Source organism: Oncorhynchus gorbuscha, linkage group LG22 (assembly GCF_021184085.1).
Source record: "Oncorhynchus gorbuscha isolate QuinsamMale2020 ecotype Even-year linkage group LG22, OgorEven_v1.0, whole genome shotgun sequence".
Taxonomy (NCBI): domain Eukaryota; kingdom Metazoa; phylum Chordata; class Actinopteri; order Salmoniformes; family Salmonidae; genus Oncorhynchus; species Oncorhynchus gorbuscha.
Genome location: NC_060194.1, coordinates 37,624,134 through 37,636,793, shown reverse-complemented (window position 1 = coordinate 37,636,793; position 12,660 = coordinate 37,624,134). Strand labels below are relative to the sequence as shown.

Genomic DNA, 12,660 nt, shown 5'->3' with positions numbered 1-12,660 from the left:
ACACCCACACACACTACGTCAGCAACACCCCCCACACACACACCCACACCCACACACACTACGTCAGCAACACCCTCCTCCCCAAACACCCACACACACTACGTCAGCAACACCCCCCCCCACCACACACCCCACACACTACGTCAGCAACACCTACCTATGCCACCACAGCTTCAGTTCAGCCTGCCTGTCTGAGAGCAGCAGCACTGACGCAGCATCTCATTATGTAACAGCATAAGTTAGGGAAGCAAAGCTTTCATCACCCATGGGAGACTTCACTTCTTTATTTTGCCTTTGAATTAATCAACCGAGCTTGTTAGAATTATATGGCTTCTTCTTGGTGGATGTGGCAGAGATGAAAGCGGAGGGTCAAATGGGGTATGGTAAACCTGTATGGTGCTCTTGTCTAGTAGTAGATCATGAATAAGGCAGTTATTAACACTATTACTAGACCTTAGTATGTAGCTTAGTTGGTAGAGCATGGTGTTTGTAACCCCAGGGTAGTGGGTTTGATTCCCTGGACCACCCATATGTTAAATGTATGCAGGCATGACTGTAAGTCACTTTGGATAAAAGCATCTGCTAAATGGCATATATTATTATATAATTCAATCAGTAAGGTGTTTGTAAGTGTTCACATTCCAGATTTGCATAGTTTATACTATTTTCTCTGAAATTATGAGAGATTCTGTTTTTGTAAATGTTTAATGGTTTGAGAAAGAAGGGAAGGAAAACAGTTAATTTGTCTGTCTGTCTGTCTGTCTGTCTGTCTGTCTGTCTGTCTGTCTGTCTGTCTGTCTGTCTGTCTGTCTGTCTGTCTGTCTGTCTGTCTGTCTGTCTGTCTGTCTGTCTGTCTGTCTGTCTGTCTGTCTGTCTGTCTGTCTGTCTGTCTGTCTGTCTGTCTGTCTGTCTGTCTGTCTGTCTGCCAGTATGTGTGTGGGTTCTGACGTGTCAGTGCCAGTTAAGACCCAAGCCTGTGTTGTGTTTGTGAAGGCTTTATGAGTGCTGTGTGGAGTGACATGTTTACGAGACAGCTTCCCTGTTTGACGTGGGCTGAACTGCACGAATGCTGACATAAAAGTGCACAGAGGAATCTCTCCATCTCCCACAGCTCAACAGCTTTACAACCACATCTATTTCTTCCTGACTGGCAGACTGGCATCCTGAGGAGGGTTGGGATCAAACACCATGCCAGTTATACACCACCTGATCCATTGCATTGATTTAGTAATGCATAGCTTTCGGAGCTGATTTCCCAGACAGAGTAGACTTAGTCCTAGCCTAAAAATCGCTAGTCCTAGGCTAGAAAAATGCTCCATTTAGCATGTTTTTTAGTCCAGAATAGACTTAATCTTTGTCTGGAAAACCAGACCTTAGTTTTCACTGTGGCCTGTCCACCATCCACTTTAGTAATGGGTCTCCCTTTTTTTCATGATGGAATGGTTGAACCACTCCATAGAGTCAGTCTAAGCTCTACACTCTTAGATACAAATAGTTTATCACCTGTCCCCATAGGACAACCCTTTTTGGTTCCAGGTAGAACTATTTTGGGTTCTATGTAGAACCCTCTGTGGAAGGTGTTCTACTTGGAACTCAAAATGGTTCTACATGGTACCAAAAAGGGTCCTTCCAACGGTTCTCCTATAAGGAGGGTTCTCAAAGGGTTCTCCTATAAGGATAGCCGAATAACCATTTTTGGTTCTAGATAGAAACCTTTCTGTTTCTAGATAACACATATTTCACATATTTTCATATTTTATTTATTTCTCTCTACAGTACAAACAAGTGGAGCAGTACATGTCCTTCCACAAGCTGCCATCCGACTTCCGACAGAAAATCCATGACTATTATGAGCACCGGTACCAGGGGAAGATGTTTGATGAAGACAGTATCCTAGAGGAACTGAACGAACCACTCAGAGAGGTGGGTCTCTGAGTTCCTACCTAAACAGGGACGTCATGAACACACACAACCATTTCAAAACATTTCAAGTATTTCCTTCCAAAACGATATATATCCATTTTCAGAAATGCTGGGAAATGAGCTTTTATTGTTGAAAGAAATTATGAAAGAGATTGGTGTGTTTTTTCTCTATCTAATCATCTAATCATCATACATGACAGACATGTATTTGTTTAAAATCCATCACTTGATGGTTTTATTTCAGAGAGACATATAATCATGTTTTTTTTGTTGCAAAATGCTATATATCCGCCTCACTCTCAGAAAAATAAGTAGTACTGCTAGGTTTTACACAGTCAAATGCTAAATGTATGACATCAATATAAAACATTTATATATGCTTACATTTCTAGCTCCAACACTGAAATAATACCTGCCATTACTAAACAATACACACAAATCCCCCAAATTCTAAGAAATGAACGAAGAAATCTATAAATGTTACAACGATATTATAAATGCAATAATGTGAGACCTGTATGTGTAACATTTGACATTTTAGTCATTTAGCAGATGCTCTCATCCAGAGAGACTTACTATAAGTGCATTCATGCACAGGTCAAATATACAGGATACAAACATTCCATTCCAGCTAACCAATGGTATAAAACATTTTCATACACATCGAATATCTTATGAATAAAAAATATGAGAACAGTAATATTTTACACACACATGAATGTACCCATAAGCAATAATTTCTAAAGAAAAAACAGCAATGTGAATAATTGGTGGATATAGCATTCTTGAAATATTTTACTAACAAACTTTGTCTATCCAATCATCAGGAAATTGTCAATTTCAACTGCCGTAAGCTGGTGGCGTCCATGCCGCTGTTCGCCAACGCAGAGCCCAACTTTGTGACAGCCATGCTGATCATGCTCCGCTTTGAGGTCTTCCAGCCTCGTGATTACATCATCAGAGAGGGCACCATTGGCAAGAAGATGTACTTTATCCAGCACGGAGTCTGTAACGTTATCACCAAGGGAACCCTGGGAATGAAGCTCTCTGATGGCTCCTACTTTGGAGGTATGGGCCTGAACCACAATACACACAGACTTTCATTTAATTCAGTGAACAATTAATATTTAGACATAATGAGATCACTGGAGTATTCTGCAGCAGAATACCCACTGCTTTGTGGGTTTTCATGTGTGAAAACTAGCACAACTTTATTGGAAGTGTACCACAATCCCAAACAACTGGTAGTGGAACATATAATGGATGGTTTCTATGGTATATTTTACAGATAATGAAATAGAACATGAATATATTGTATCTCTGAGACATTTTTCTCTATCTCTGTGTTACCTGACCCTGTCTCCCTCTATCAGAGATCTGTTTGCTGACGCGGGGTCGGCGTACGGCCAGCGTCAGAGCGGAGACATACTGCCGTCTCTACTCCCTGTCTGTGGACAACTTTAATGAGGTGCTGGAGGAGTATCCCATGATGAGACGGGCCTTTGAGACCGTGGCCATTGACCGACTGGACCGCATAGGTACTGAAGAGAGCTCTGGGCCCTGTACTAATGCACCTTCTTCACTCCCTGCCTTAGAGTAATCACTGAACTGACAGTAGTAGATCCGTGAACTTTCAACAATCCATTTGTGTTAGATCAGTGATTACTTCCCAAGGGAACTAAGAAAGAAGGATGCATTTTAAAGTAGTCAAATAGGGCCCTAGTTGTCCTGCTTCTCTTCCTAGAAAGAGAAACTACCTGTGTGATAGTAGTTTTCCGCGCTAGTGGTACCCAGGTGGTTCCACAGATGCTGCATTCCCCACTGTTTGCCAGACACAACAGTGGTCCAATCAATAGGGACTGGGCCAGATTTATCAAGTGGTTGCACCTGTTATTTTCACAGGGGATTAGAGGATAAAACCAGACTTCAGGCGTGACACTGTCTTTATTGAGAATTCATCTTCACATCTTACCCTAATATTATGTATTGCTATCACATAAACACATCTTTATTTGACCTTTTATGTTGGACTCCCTCTTAGAAATAGCAGATGCAAACTTATCTATGAAAGATCTTAACAGGACAAAGGAAAGACTCACCCATTTTGAATGTTATTTAGTTATTTATGTGCGATATTCATTATATAATGCAAAACTTGTCATACTGGCTGTATTTCTACCTGCTTAAACGACAAGAGCTCAGGGACACACAAAAACATTAAATGACCCCGGAATCGATAGAACATCGCTCGGAGATGCATAAAATTATATAACATTCAAAATGGGTGACTCTTTTCCTTGATGAAGTGACACTGCTTCTTTTGCTTCTTGCAAAAACAATATACCTAGTTTGAAGGATAGAAAATACTGTCAGGGTTCCTCCTCCTCCTCCCTTGTTCTCCTCTTCCTCTACCTCATCCTCATCAAGTTCTGCTTTTATCCTCCTCCTCACTCCATCACAGGCAAGAAGAACTCCATTCTGATGCACAAAGTGCAGCACGACCTCAACTCCGGCGTTTTCAACAACCATGAGAATGAGATGATCCAGGAGATTGTTAAGTACGACCGTGAGATGGTCAAACTAGTGGACCTTCAGAGACCCCGCACCATGTCCATGACATCCTCCGTCCCTGGGGGCATGTTCTCCCCCGCAGGCCCATCCGGAGTCGGGGCCCTCGCCAGCCTCCAGCAGGCTGTGGCCATGAGCTTCTGCCCCCAGGGGATGGGGCCGATGGGGGGAATGGGGATGGGGCCGATGGGGGGAATGGGGATGCCGGGGATGGGGCCGATGGGGATGGGGATGGGGCCGATGGGGATGGGGATGGGGCCAGGTCCGATAGCACCAGGGTCAGCGTCTGGGTCAGGGTCAGGGACGCTGCAGTCCCCCCGTATGTTGCGGAGGTTCCAGGTGGTCCATAGCCTGTCACAGAGCCCTGTTTCCGCATCTCCTCTCCAGTCCCAGCCACCACAGATGGCCCATGCAACAGGAGTGTTTGGGTCGGCTATTTCCAGCCCACCAGTCCAGAGCCCTCTGGCTCATCCAGGACGGACATTCCAGTACATGGGGGGAGTGGGGCCGTCTGGGTCTCAGCTGTCCCTGGTGCAGCACCACGTCCCCAGCCCCACGCACACCATCCAGAGGCCCTCCTCACAGAAAAGCACCCACTCGCTCCACTCAGGCACCCTTAGCCAAGATGCCCGTGTCCTCTCCGCCTCCCAGCTCTCCCTCCCTCAGGATGGAACCCCTCCTGCCGGCCCCAGCCCTCCCCAATCTACCCACCCATCCACCCATGCCTCCTCCACCTCCATTGGCCCCCCTCAGCCCACTCACCCCAGCCAGCCTGGGCCCTCTGGGGTGGGGGTCCAGGTTGGGGGGAGACCCGTGGGAGTTCCACAGCGGGTGGCCTTCGCCTCCACTCCTCCCCCAGGAGGAGCACCCGGCATGGGAGCGGCTGCAGCAGCGGCTGGGTCGGGGCTCCCGGCCCCTGGAGCTCCTAAGAAGGATTCGATCGTTAGCATACCGGAGTTAGACTCAGCCCGGAACCGGCTGTCTTCCAACTTGTGACCCTATGAGAGCTGCTGGAGAGAGGCCTTCTTCACATGGATGAATCTAAACGTCTGTTTATCTCTGTCTGGATGACCTGACTGGTCGGCTTCCTTACTGACCTGGCTGGCTTCATATGGGGCCACACCGGCAGTCATTCTAACTGAGTGTCCTGTGTGTCGGTCGGAGTCAACAAAGAGGAAAGAGGAACTCTTTGGTTCGTGTGACTTGGAGAGTCGAAACAATTAAACTAGTTTAACAAAGGTGGGACTGGACTATTCTACTATGCCAGCACCTGTAGTCTTAGTATCACCCCTTACACTCTGCTTCCAAACACCTATATTGCTGTCTTTATTGTAAAGATATTGAGAAACAACATCATTAATGTAACTGTTGCATACTGTGTAGAATCCATACAATGCAATCTAGCAGGAGCTGGACTTAAAAACGCAAAATCAGGGACTTGAATCAAATGACAATGATGACATTTTACGCTTTCAGAATGTGTTTTTAGGTGTCCTTTTTTCTGTAAACGCTGTTGTAGCAAAATAAATACATGGCTCTTCATATTGTTTAAAATAGTAGTGAAGGTAGTGTTTTAGACTGCTGGTCGATCTTACATCGATGTGTAAATAGTTAAAATAGTAAAGAAAAAAAAATACCGAAAGGTAATATCTTCATTGTAACTACTCCAAACCAAAGTTGAGCTTAAACACAAAGTTTGGTTGTGTCTGTATCAACTAAAAAAGAAATATAGAAGAAAATGCCATTTATTCAACTGCCTTGATTCCAAGTTTAGAAGCCATATATTTGGTTTTGTGTGTGTGTGTGTGTGTGTGTGTGTGTGTGTGTGTGTGCGTGCGTGCGTGCGTGCGTGCGTGCGCGCGCGTGTGTGTGTGTGTGGGCGCGTGTGCGCGTGAGTTGGTATGAATGTTTTTGGTTCCATTCTGTTTTTCCAAGAGAGCTGACTTGTGTACTCATATCTTTACACTGCGTTGTCAGGCCTGGTTGGTTGGTTTTGCTGGCAATGGCACAGGCAATATTTCCCAGCTTCTCTGTCCAACTAAATGTGTCTGGAAAGATATCCACTTGTCATGCCAGCAGAAATATACTGATTGTGACCCTGGAGGCAAAAATGGTGGTAAATCATCTGAGCTTTATCAAAAAGAACCATCGCAAACAACCCATACTGTATACTTGCTTGTTTTCGTCCAGGTTTATTAATTAATACATGCAATATAATTCTGCAATACTTTTACCCCGCCTATATATTTAAATATATATATAAAATGTATATACATATGCTGTACAGGTAACTAATTTCTTTATTTTTACTGTGAAACCTTAAAGAATCCAGCAGCTGCCGTGGCTTCACATGTTGTGTTATTGTAATCCAGTGACCACGTTGTTATCTTAACCAAAAATATCAGAGGAAGTGAGTGGATGTAATTATTGTGTTGATCAAATGAGGCAAACTGGTTTCAAACTGGTTCATGGTCACCTGAGGATTCCGGAATGGAGTTATGGAAATCAACTCCCCCAAACTGTCACTTTAAAGTCCATTTAAAGTAATATTGTATGTTGTAAAGAAAGACTAAGTAATTGACAGAATGCATGCCAATGGGAAATGTTGTGGGGCAGAGGAGGAAAGTATATCTTCACCTGTGTGTTTTTGGTGTAGTATGTGATACAGCTCCTTCGAATCTCAAACTCTACGAATGTCTGTACGAAAATTATTTATTCTTCAACAACCCTATTTAGTTCTCAAAATTCATGGTTGTGGCGGGTTGTGACATTGATTATAAATATTCTAATGATTCTAATCCTGGTGTACTTCAAAGCCTTCTCTTGCTGAATGTATGCCATATGAGGGGGAAGACAGCTAATCAGAAATAAACTGCCATGTAAATACAAGGACCGAAATTATTCTGGGTGACGATGCGAAGGGAGATTGTGTCGCTGAATGTTTGTGCAATGTTTCTTAGGTTTATTGCTTCTCTGGTCTGGGTGTGTTCTTTATGTAAACTGTGTGTTACCCCATTCTCTGTTCTATGACAAGACAATACACTTTTTTAAATGATTGGATGTAGGACAGAGAGTTGAAACCATTTTCAGTTTGTCACTGAGAAGCAAAACAGCAACACAGCAAAATTGAGCTCAACATTAAGCACATTGTGTCACATTATGACCTTTTAATGCAAAGGGGAAATCACAGCTTGAGTCTTTTACAACGGTCACGTCTGGTTAATCTAATAATGTCTTTGTGGAAAATCTGGGAGAAAATTGGCAGCTGAGTTGTCGTACCATTTCTGACTTTTGAAGCTTTGAACTTTCATGATGATGGACATTTCACTCAGGTTTACCACCTTTCCGGAAAGATATACAGATCTGCTATCTTAATTTGATCCCACTGTTGTCGCAGAGAATATTCCTGGGCAACAGGAAATGCAAATTGTAGTGTATTCAAGGTTTAAAAATACTTCTAAAGTTTGTAATTTCCACTTTAAAATTTCAGACACAATTTTCCCTAACGAAAAACACCTACAAAAAATCCATTAATTATAATACACATAATAATTACAATTTCGTGTTGCTGAATGATTATTTTCCTGCTGTGAGAAGCAGGGTCAAATTAAGATACCACATCTGTATGCTTTTATTGATCCCTTCTTGGTTCACTATTGATTTGACCTAGCTACAGTTACTGTACATCTGTATGCTTTTATTGATCCCTTATTGGTTCACTATTGATTTGACATAGCTACAGTTACTGTACATCTGTATGCTTTTATTGATCCCTTATTGGTTCACTATTGATTTGACATAGCTACAGTTACTGTACATCTGTATGCTTTTATTGATCCCTTATTGGTTCACTATTGATTTGACCTAAATTTCACATAAGCTCTGGATCACTCGATAGCAATTATTATTATAGACAAGTTTATCACTTATATTCTGAGCCACATCAAAATCTAATGCTTTGAGCCTATCATTTTTAACTGTCACATATTTGAAGTCAGATCATAGTCCCCAACATATTACTATAATGACTGCTTGTTTTCTCCAATGGGAAAAGTGCATGGCAAAATGCCTATACAATTATGAAGGAGTTAAGTCCAAATGAGTGAACTCCAGTTGTGCGCTTCAATGCTGTGTCACTGCAATCAATTGGTCCTCTTACCTATTCCTTGTATGTGTTAATACCCAAGTTTGCCCTACTAAGCTGCTATAAGGACTGTGCTGATATCATTTGTAAAGATTTGAATGATTGTCCACCTGCAGTGAAAAAAAAGAAGGGCAGAGAAAAAATTGCTATGTTCAGGCAATATCATCTCTGTTTCCGTGCAAGAGTTCCCATGCACCCAGCATGACTCTTGATCAATGAATGGCACCTCAGTGAATTCTCTTGAGTCCCTTGCATCTGTTATGTATAAGACAGTGTTATGCAGGTTTTAAGATGGCGTATTCAAGTAAAGTCTTACTGTTCATTTACTGTTGCTTTTGTTCTCTGTGAAAAAGAGTCTTGCAATGGGAATGCAAGTGAGATTCCCCACATATGCTTGAAACCAACCAACGATTATTGAGAGACGGTTATCTCAGTTTAAAATCTCAAATTCTTGCCGTACCAGATATGAAAGATATTAAGGGTACTGAATACCTTAGTGTTGATGTCTTAGCATATCAGTGTATTTTATGTTTCTGTTTCCATAAGTCTTTTTTGTTTGTTTGTTTTGTTGTTGTTTTTGTTTACAGTTTGCCCCAATGCACATGGACAGCATATACTGTACCTTGTGCCTTGTATATCTAGTTTCCACATAGTCTATTTTTGTGGTATGTACATGCTTGTAGAAATGCAAATATGTGTTTTTATTTTCAACTTGCAATATATGTACAAATGTTAGCTAAAGACTAGTACTGCTGAATTAAAATGACAATGTCAGTATATATCAATTTCCCTGGTTTGGGAAACACAGAATGACACATTTTTGCTGGTTTGACTCTTCAAACACCATGCGCTCTGTACTCTACTCATCTACTGTATGTGTGACATACACAGAGTTATGGAGGCACATTGTCGTGTTTGTACCACAATCTGGTGTAATCCAAACATTTTCTACAATGAGAGGGTGAACTCAAAACAAGCTCTTTCGTGGAGTTTACGCAGTCTAGATATCACCTCAGACAACAAACAGTGTTTGTGGACAACTGAACTCAAATCAAGAATCATTCAAATGAAAATGGACACCCCAAAACTGTTCATCTGAAGACCATGGGAGCAGCAGCAGGACCAAGCTTGATTCCTGTTTCTCATATCTGTCTGTTTGACTAACCAATGTATTTGCTTCTGACCTAGAGGGGATGTTTGGTTGATAATTCCTTGTGGGACCTTCAAATCTAGACATTTCTGTGTAACCAACTACAATTATTTAAAATGTCAACTAGTCTGACAATTATTATATCTTAGTGTTGTAGCTACTGTAGCCTTCTTATCTAAGCCTTCTCTCTGCTTTAGGACTCTCTGTATAGTGTGTGTGTGTGTGTGTGTGTGTGTGTGTGTGTGTGTGTGTGTGTGTGTGTGTGTGTGTGTGTGTGTGTGTGTGTGTGTGTGTGTGTGTGTGTGTGTGTGTGTGTGTGTGTGTGTGTGTGTGTGTGTGTGCATGCGCGCGCGTGCGTGCGTGCGTGTGCGGGCGCGTGTGTGTGTGTGTGTGCGCGCGTGTGTGTGTGTTTGTGCGTGTGTATGTGCACGTGTGTGTGTGCGTGTGTATGTGCACGTGTGTGTGTGTGTGTGTGTGTGTGTGTGTGTGTGTGTGTGTGTGTGTGTGTGTGTGTGTGTGTGTGTGTGTGTGTGTGTGTGTGTGTGTGTGTGTGTGTGTGTGTGTGTGTGTGTGTGTGTGTGTGTGTGTGTGTGTGTGTGTGTGTGTACCTGTGCCTTTCCTTCTACATTGTTGGTCCCACTTGAGATCACCAAGCTAGATCTTCAGGCCCACTCAAGCAGAAACAGACACAATTGCAATCTGAGAGCTGCCATCTGAAAAAGCAGTTTATTTTGGAATCTTTTGACAAAAGAGATTCTAGATCACTGCAGCTTGCCTTCCTAACAGGGGTTCCAGTACAAAGGTTCTCAGAACTCAAGTGGAATTCTATATTCCAGCCACTGTGGGTATATCCTCATCTGGCAATGAAAAAACAAAACAAATTTCTCTCGTTGTCACTGAATGTTTGTCGCTCCCCATTGAGGTTGTCTTAAAGCCCCTCAGGTTCAGCTTGTGTTTGGGTCTGTAAGGGTTCAAGTATTTTAACACTCCACTGAACTCCATACTGCACTCTGTCTGAGCTGATATCTAGCTGTCCAACCCCAAACTGACCAATAACCCCTACTCCTAAGTACTTCACATATAGTGACTATCTGCAAGGAGTGGATAGATGTACTCAATATGGTAATAGCTCCACTCTTTCCTTTGATAGGCTTGCTGGAACTTCCACCACAATACTTCCACCTACCCAATCCTTTCAGATGAACATACGTGCAATAGGGGTAGGACCTAAAGGTGGCTTTGGGACAGGGTATACGGCTGTCCTACTCTCTCTCTCTCTCAGCTGGTCCAGAACTCAGAGTCAGGCGCTGGTCTCTCTCAATAAGCTGGTCTGTCGGTTGGTGGAAATGTTGTTAAAGCGTTCCTAACAAAATGAGTCATTGTTGTGCAATAAAAAGATGAGCGCATTGGCAGTCATGTCCCTTCATTGATTCGTGTGTTCATATTCTGGGTATACCTGAACCCTTTTTTATTCACACTTCACTTAAAGTGTTTTTCAACTGTTGGGGTGGTCAGGTTATCTCTACGTTATCTTATCTCTACATTATCTCTACAGCCTAATAGGGTCCAAAATTACTTGTAGTTAATATCTCAATGAATACCCGAGGAAGAACACACAGGGGCACAGTTACCCACCACAAAAGGTTGGTGGCACCTTAATTGGGGAGGACGAGCTCGTGGTAATGACTGAATGGGAATGATTGGAATGGTATCAATACATCAAACACCTGGGTTCCATGTTGTTTGATGCCATTCCATTTGCTCCGTTCCAGACATTACTATGAGCCGTCCTCCCCTCAGCAGCCTTCACAGTCAGCCTCCTACTATAGGTGTTTGATGCCATTCCATTTGCTCCGTTCCAGACATTACTATGAGCCGTCCTCCCCTCAGCAGCCTTCACAGTCAGCCTCCTACTATAGGTGTTTGATGCCATTCCATTTGCTCCGTTCCAGACATTACTATGAGCCGTCCTCCCCTCAGCAGCCTTCACAGTCAGCCTCCTACTATAGGTGTTTGAATTTAAAACCATTGCTGTGAAACAAATGTTTTGTAGATGACACCTACAGTACACATATAGCCTGAACAATTGTATGGCCTTTGATTTGCTGTTACAAAACAGATGCAAACAAGCACACAGACCCAGTTAATCACAGAAGCGTCGAGTCTCTTTCCTCGCTTTGCCTCAATAGAAAATCTCTCTCTCTCTCTCTGTCTGTCTCTGTAGACAGGGGCTCTGCTGCATCCCTGATGAGCTGTCTGAGACTGGAGCCTCCTATCACTGCTTGCGTGTGAGTGTGACGAAGTGATGGTGTGTGCTCATACTTGTGTATGTGAGAGTGAATGAACGATCGAGTGTGTGTGTGAGTGTGTCTGTGTGCGTTTGTTTGTGCGTACGTCAGAGACGAGGGCAGCCCAAGGGCACACTCCTCTGGCGAGGCCCTGGAGCAGCTGGAGCACAGCTCCCACCCTCTCTCACTCTCTCTATCTCTCCCACCTATCTACCCTCTCCTCTTCACCCTCTCCCTTTCCCACCCTTCTCTCTCTCATTCGTCCCTCCTTCTACCCCTCTGTCTCGCTCCCTCTTCCCGCCATTCCTTTCTTCCCTCCAGCCCTCCACCTTTCAGCCCTCCATCCCTCCATCCCCACTCAGGACACACAGAGTGCAGTGATCCGGGCTGGAGCAGAGAGAGACACTAGGGAGAGAATAACCGGAGCAGTATTATATCTCATAAACACCTATGTTGTATAAAGTGTATAAAGACACATGCATTGTGTGTGTAGCTGTACCTATGTTTGTACAGTAGTGTCCTTCATTCCTTAATATGTTTTATCTACTGTATGAAACATATTAAGCCACTCTTGAAGGAAAATGGCA

At 43.2% G+C, this 12,660-nt stretch overlaps 1 protein-coding gene across 1 annotated transcript in view; it reads left to right on the top strand.

Moving 5' to 3' along the window:
* Positions 1–10,055, top strand: part of LOC124009160 (potassium/sodium hyperpolarization-activated cyclic nucleotide-gated channel 2-like) — an 89,120-nt gene extending 79,065 nt beyond the window's left edge. Inside the window, exons 5-9 of the mRNA XM_046320697.1 lie at positions 1,777–1,923; positions 2,751–2,991; positions 3,297–3,461; positions 4,385–4,657; positions 4,784–10,055. Of these exons, the coding sequence (XP_046176653.1) occupies positions 1,777–1,923; positions 2,751–2,991; positions 3,297–3,461; positions 4,385–4,657; positions 4,784–5,487 (1,530 nt within the window). The 3' untranslated portion in view covers positions 5,488–10,055. The remainder of the gene's footprint in view (positions 1–1,776; positions 1,924–2,750; positions 2,992–3,296; positions 3,462–4,384; positions 4,658–4,783) is intronic.
* The last annotated feature ends 2,605 nt before the right edge of the window (positions 10,056–12,660 follow it).